This window comes from Diplotaxodon limnothrissa, linkage group LG13 (genome assembly GCF_057381915.1).
Source record: "Diplotaxodon limnothrissa isolate DT_005_m linkage group LG13, D_limnothrissa_male_GT1.1, whole genome shotgun sequence".
Taxonomy (NCBI): Eukaryota; Metazoa; Chordata; class Actinopteri; order Cichliformes; family Cichlidae; genus Diplotaxodon; species Diplotaxodon limnothrissa.
In genome coordinates, this window is record NC_140608.1 from 6,982,437 (window position 1) to 6,989,736 (window position 7,300).

A 7,300-nucleotide genomic window follows, 5' to 3' on the forward strand; every position below is an offset into this window, starting at 1 on the left:
AGAGACTTTGTGCGCACGAGAGGCAGAACAGAAAAAGAGCAAGCATATCTTCCCTTTGGTTTCACCTGCACAAGTGCCGAGGTAGGTCTCCCCTGCAAAATTAGTTTTCCCTTTGTCGGGAGCAGCGCTGGGCTCTCCAAATCACGGACAAACAGTATCCCACATTCTTGATTTTTAGTTCACAAACACTTGTTGTAATGACTAACTACTCCTGACATTTTGGAGATGTTAGCTCTGTATACAGTAAAGTTACAGCGGGATACAAATAATATCAGACTGATCCTGCCACGATTTGTTCCCCCGGTTCAAATCACAGACAAACAGTATCCTACAGTTGTTTATGTTTTTGAACCCATTTTGCACAGACACATTTTTTTAAAAATGTATTGATGGCAATGTTAAATATTATTACTCAGGGAAAAAAAAACAACTACAGTAAAAATAATTACACCCTGATGCGTCAGCCTTTCTAAATAGAGGGACAGTAACTGCTTGTGTATATATAAGCGTGTAAAACCTGAGGATAGTCAGATTAACAGTATTTTGTCTCTGTCTGCCATTCTGCAATGCAGCTCATGTAAACAATGTGGCGCACAGCCTGACGTGAAAAAAGGCACATACCTTTGACGTTGTGTCAAACTCTGTATTCCTCATCCACAACTAAACGCAAAAAAGGGTTTTAAAAAATATCTGTTTTCGGTGATTCGAAACGCCGTTTACGACGAAACAGCTGCGTTTTCAAAAATACCCGTGTAGGTGTGGACGTAGCGTAAAAGAGTTAGTAGTTTATTTTATTACTACCCGTAATTTATTGCAGATTACTTGTATTTGCTTAATTGTTTACTAAATGTTTGAGGTGTGAAATAAAGCGCAATGGAGCAAAATATGGGTGTGTGTGGTTGGAGGATGTGTTAGTGCGTGTGCGTGCGTGCACGCGCGCGGTGGGGGGGCGCGAACATTTTTCATGTAAAACATAGGGGGGCCCAGCAAAAAAGAAAAAGTGAGTTACATCATGAGCTTCACATTAAACATTAGGCTACTCAGCAGCATTTACAGTCATTTAAAAAAATTGCTTTATTCCTTGGAAGCCAGAAACACCAGAATTATGACTCACAAATACACCAGCGGTTTATTAAGAAACTCAAACCAGTTCCTTTTCTGGTCTTCTACTGTTATTTCCCCTACATGGACCCATGCTTTTTCATGTTGTGCCTGAGGAACAAGGCGGGGCTTTATCCATGGGAACTTTATTTGAAAATGCATTCCCAAAGGTTTTGTTTCACTTACAGTAAAAGCCACAGTGAACACTGGAAATTGAGGTGATCACTTGTGAACTGCGTTAAGCCACCGACATGGCGCTGACTAAATTAATGAGTGCGATCCTCACCAGAGCGCTGTTTATTTTAGTTGCTGTCATCGGAGTGTTGAGGGTGGCATCGGTTAAGAAGGATAACAATTACTTGTTTCTGGCTTTTCTTTTGTTGCCGCTTGTTGTTGAAATGATAGTAACACTGAAGATGCGAAAAGGACAGGATTATAAATGGTAAGATAAAGGAGCATGCATGCAAGTGATGGTAAAAACAAAAGTGGTGTAATATTGTAATTATATTATCCTTAAGTATTCATTAGGCTACTTAATGCCTGAAGCTACTCATATTACTTTCAAACTCATCTCCGCTCTATCGTTTGCACTTTCCCCCTCTAATAGACAGTATAACAGTATAATGCATGATTAAATTATGCATTTTCATCTTTTCCTAGTCTTTATCTCGACCCCGGTGTACCTTACATGCATATTTAAGTAGTTTGTACCTTTGCTGCTACTATATTGATAAGCTGGGAAGCTAATAGTTAAACTGTCCCGAATGGTGGTACGATACCCCTTGACTTTTATTACTTCAAGTTAATCTCTTCAGTCTTCCTGCATGCTTGAAGTAAACATGCTTATCACTTTTCTTTTTTTTTAAACATTTTTGAATGCCTTTGGTTGTCTTGTAGGTTTTCCCCTCCTATCTTTCTCTTCCTCATTACTATTATTCCCTCGATCTGGATTCTGGAGATACAACACCAGCAAGACAAAGCCAGCGATCTAGAGGTACCCCATGTACATTTATTGACCGATTCTATCAAATGCCACATCTGCTATTAATGTTAAGGTTTATAAGATTTAATTACAATAAAACAATAAATACCCCGTGAAATTCACTCACAAAAGCTTCTTTAAATTGTTTTCAGTGCAATAAACTAGATTCTATAGAAACTTTGCAAAGACTGTGGAATCGAAGCACCGAGCAGGGAAACACCACAAACCAGAATTTACTTAAGGTAAGAGTGACTGAATTGTTAAGTTATGGTTCTGTGACAGAAATAAAGAGAGAAAAAAGAAAGAAACTGTGAATGAATGAAATGAGAAAGATCACTGTGCCATGTGAATGAGCTCAAATGGGACAAGCAATGAGCAAATACAGACTTGCCAGGAATTTATTTCGTTATCCATGTCTAATCAGAGAGAACCAGTTTTTCCACTTTTTCTACCAATGTTTTGAGTGAAACTCTCTGTATTCAGCCAGGAAGGGACATATAATAATAATAATAATAATAATAATCATAATAATAATAATAATAATAATAATAATGGTAATGGATTGCATTTATATAGCGCTTTTCGGGCCCTCAAAGCGCTGTACAATTCCACTATTCATTCACTCTCACATTCACACACTGGTGGAGGCAGCTACAGTTGTAACCACAGCTGCCCTGGGGCAGACTGACATAACCTTCTACAGAAATAACATCCGGTGGCGTTGTTCCTCTTCTGGTCTTTCGCTAAGAAGGCTGAACTACCACTGTAAAGGTTGTTATTTCTTTATGCTAAGACACTTAACAGCTTATTGACTGTTTCATAATGACTTCTCTTTAAGAAAGCCAGAAAGAGCAGCAGAAAAGGTTGAAGCAACTCAAGTAAAATAAAATGATTAATGATGATTTCATCATTTAGTTCTTGGAAACTGTTTAAGCAGCAGTGTGGACTGAACGCATAGTGAAACTATTTATGCTCTGATTTTTTCATTTTTCATTCATGCATTAAGATTGACTGGAAATTAATAAAATAATCCAACTGATCCACTCCACCTGTAGGAACAATGCATTTTTGTCACACTTAAAAAAAACAAAAACGAATTTATTTCAGCTACCTATCCAAAATGCGGCATCCAAATTCCAGTGCCTTTTCACTTAGTACTCTTAATAAGAAAAGTAGAAAACAGTAAAGCATAAAGTGGACAGTCTCTCTTACTTTCATCATTTCAAATATCATCAGATTGATGACAAAGATCAGAATCAGAATCAGAATCGTGTTTATTGGCCAAGTATATGTGCAGACACATACAGGGAATTTGGTTCCAATAGATGGTGGCTCTCAAGCACAGCAATGTAAATCACACACACACACACACACACACACACACACACACACACACACACACACACGTGTCTATATATACATATTACACATACATACACAAAGCTGTGTAAACCAACTATAAATAACGAATCTAAACTTATATACATAAAATACAGAAATGAATGAGGTGGAATGAATACTACAAAATGTACATAAGGTGCAGTTGCAGTCTGGCAGTGTGACAGGTCAACTGTTAAGAAGGGAGATGGCGAGGGGAAAGAAACTGTTCCTGTGTCGGGTGGTCCTGGTCTGCAGGCTTCTATACCATCTGCCAGAGGACAGCAGAAAAGTCTGTGTGCAGGGTGTGAGGGGTCTGTGATGATTTTCTCTGCCCGTTTCCTGGTTCTTGAGAGGTACAGATCCTGGATTGAGGGCAGGGGCGTGCTGATGACCCTTTCTGCTGCCCGTACAGTCCGCTGCAGTCTGCTCCTGTCCTGTTTAGTGGCTGCTCCATACCAGACTGTGATGGAGGAGCACAGGACAGACTCAATGACCGCAGTGTAGAACTGGATCAGCAGCTCCTGTGGAAGACTGTACTTCCCCAGTTGTCTCAGGAAGTACATCCTCTGCTGGGTCTTTTTGAGGATGGAGTTGATGTTGGTCTCCCACTTCAGGTCCTGGGAGATGGTTGTACCCAGGAACTTGAAGGTCTTCACAGTTGACACAGGGCTGTCTGATATGGTGAGGGGGGGCAGAGTTGAGGGATGTCTCCTGAAGTCCACTGTCATCTCTACAGTCTTAAGAGTGTTCAGCTCCAGATTGTGCTGACTGCACCAGAGTACCAGCCGCTCAACTTCCTGCCGGTATGCAGACTCATCACCATCTTGAATGAGGCCAATGACAGTGGTGTCATCTGCAAACTTTAGGAGTTTGACAGCCGAGTTCAAGATGCAGCATTAAGAGCTAGATAATTCACAAAGTGCCCACTAATTGGAGAAATAGGAATAATTTTTAGAAAATAAGAGCCTGGGTCTCAATATTGACGAAGAGTTTTAAAAATGTTTAGCGCAGGTTCCAAGAAAATAGACATTTTTACTTATTTAATAAGTTTCTCCACTATTCTGTTATTTATTTTGAAAATAATAATTTAAAAAATTGTACAAAGGAACTCAGGTTCTCTTATTTACAGCAGGGTCTTATGACATATTACCTGTACTGTGTCTCAGGTTACTTATACTCAAATGCTTCTGTAGAACTGCTTTTAATTGTATGTGTGGGAAACTATCATAAACTATCATGTGGCTCACTGTTGTTTACTGAAAGGACAGAGATGAGATTAAATCCCAAATGGCTTTTTGAGTGAAGTGATTCAACCTTCTCAGAAAACCAAGTTTTCAGCATTAAACATCTTGCCATCTTTTTTCCTTTTCTTAAATACTGAGCAGAGGTTGTCCACTGTCTGCGCGAATGACTGGATCCTGGCTCTTCACCAGATCGTGCTCATCCTCCTCATTGTGGGGAAGTGGCTTCTGCCTTTGGGAGGCGGGGTCACAAAAGATGAGTTGTCTCAGCTTCTTCTAACTTTTGTTGGCACTGCAGCGGACATCCTGGAATTTACTAGTGAGACGCTGTCAGATGTAAAGTAAGGGGCTAATCGTGTTGCTTGTACGTTAAGAATGTGCTTCTCCTATCGAGACATAAGTCTGCATTTAATGTATGCAAATGCATATATAGTTCCTGATATTGGTGTCACTTTTCTTACAGAGAAAAAAATCCTGCCATGGTTTACGTCATCTTAGCTGTATGGACCTGGAGCATGTTGCAGTTTCCACTACATCTAGCAGGTCAGGTACCTTAAAATACTTGGTGTTTATTAAGGAGCTACAGCAGTGTAAGGAAGTTCCTTTCCTGTTCCCCGGTCATGAAAAAGACAAACAGTCTTAACAGTGTGTTTAGAAATTGGCTAAAAATCCAAGCCAGTCCAGTAAGTAAACAGTTAAGTACATAAGTGCAGCAAGTAAGTTGAAATTACAGCCCCCGGTGCTTTTAAATGACTAACTCAAACATTTTTACTTCCCGAGACTTAAATTAAAGGAATTAGGTAGCAGGTTATAAGTTTTCAGCTGCTTTGGTGTGGTTCCTCCTAGTGCACAACACAGCTCATGCCCCATGTGGCGAGAGTATGTAGGCAGCTGCTGTAGGATCAAGGATTGATATCGCTGACTTGTCCCCACTCTCACATAAACTAAATCCAATACAACATCTCTGGGACTTTATTTTTTTGCCCATCTGATGCTACCAAGTTGCACCTCCGACTGTCTAGGAGCGCAGTAACGCCGTGGTCTCTTTAGGAGCATGTCCCAATGTTGTCAGGCATCCACAGAAGCACGTGGGGGGCCATACAAACTACTCCCTCACATTTTTAGTTGCTGCAATATAATTTCAGCAAAATAGACAAGCCTCCTCACAACATTTTTTCACTTTGATTTCTGGGGTGTCTTTGAATTCAGCCCTCTGTAGGTTTCCATTTCCATCAAACAATGTGGCATCTTTTCATTCCCATCACATTACTCAGTATATATCAGTGTAGATATCAGCATGATTTTTTTCTCATTTTGATCTGATGTGTTTTCAAAGTGTTACAGGAAATATTCAACCTTAGTTTTTGTGGTCTCGAGTCTTTATTTACTATTTGTTAATAGGTAAATGGTTATTCTAATGATAAGTATCTAACTTTAAGGATATCTTATGCTCTGGTTTGTTATTAATAATTATTATTAGCTCCCCAGGTTTCTGCTCACTGGGAACCTTCTTCCTGGTCGTAGCTAAAATACTTTTGACCTGGGTGGCTAAAAAACTTGTTAAGACTATTTCTGAATTAATGTCACCTTTATCTAAGGTTTCCTCCTGTATCATCCTCACTAAAACTTCTAACCTTTGGTTAATCCATCCACTTGTGTCCTGCATTCAGGTTCTAAATTAAAAGGAGACCTGTTATATTCAGACCATATTTGTATTCTTGGACTCTACTAGAATAGCTTGGTAAATTTCACACTTAAACAAAAAGCGAGATAAGCTGTTTTAAAAACAAACAAATAAATGTGACATCTGTCAAACTACATGCAGCTACCTGAAGGAAAGCTTCATTTTTACTGTCAATCATTTGTTTTTCCTCTTCTTATTCAACATAGTGGTGAACACCAAATCTGATGAAGAGAATGGCGGAGAAGATCAAGTTGTCCGGGAAACCTTCTTTATTAAACACAGCACTGATATTTGGAGTATCATAGAGACCCTCTTTATCCAGGATGGGCCTTTTCTGTTGGTCAGGCTGACTGTCATTATTCACTTCAGAGTCCTCCACCAGATGCTTGGTTTCTTTGCCATCAAGAACGGCCTAGTGATCACACTGAGCTTGTACAGGTTGGCCATTATATTGCTGGACTACAGACATTCCATGGGCAACAATGCAGAGGCAGTACCGATGCATGAGTCAGATGACAGACGTTGCAGCCACAGCAGCACTGAGGCAATAGCGATCCATGAGTTAGATGAGCTATGCGACAGACCTTCCAGCCACAACAGTGCAGAAGCAGTGTTGACCCATGAGTTGGATGACAGACGTTCCAGCCACAACAGTGAAGAGGCAGTGCTGACCGATGAGTTAGCTCTGGTAGATAAAGAGGAATCTTAGAGTGAGATGTATTACGCTAAACATTTAAAACCTTTTTTTTTTTTTTTTTTTTATCTAAATGACATCAGAAACAGCAGTATGCGACATTACGTGATGGCAGAGCTTCAGTTCATCCTTTGTCATTTTTTTTTTTTTTTTTTTTTTTTTTTTTTTAATAAATAGGACAGGGGGAATGAATGAGAGAAAGAGGGGGAGAGAAAGAA

The 7,300-nt window shown here is 39.7% G+C and overlaps 1 protein-coding gene across 1 annotated transcript; it reads left to right on the top strand.

Moving 5' to 3' along the window:
• The first annotated feature begins 1,352 nt into the window (after positions 1–1,352).
• LOC146619769 (transmembrane protein 26-like) lies at positions 1,353–7,097 on the top strand. The gene is made up of 6 exons (XM_085369257.1): positions 1,353–1,543; positions 1,999–2,095; positions 2,236–2,325; positions 4,849–5,045; positions 5,168–5,247; positions 6,595–7,097. The coding sequence occupies exons 1-6, from the start codon at positions 1,353–1,355 to the stop codon at positions 7,095–7,097; spliced, it is 1,158 nt and encodes a 385-aa protein (XP_085225383.1).
• The last annotated feature ends 203 nt before the right edge of the window (positions 7,098–7,300 follow it).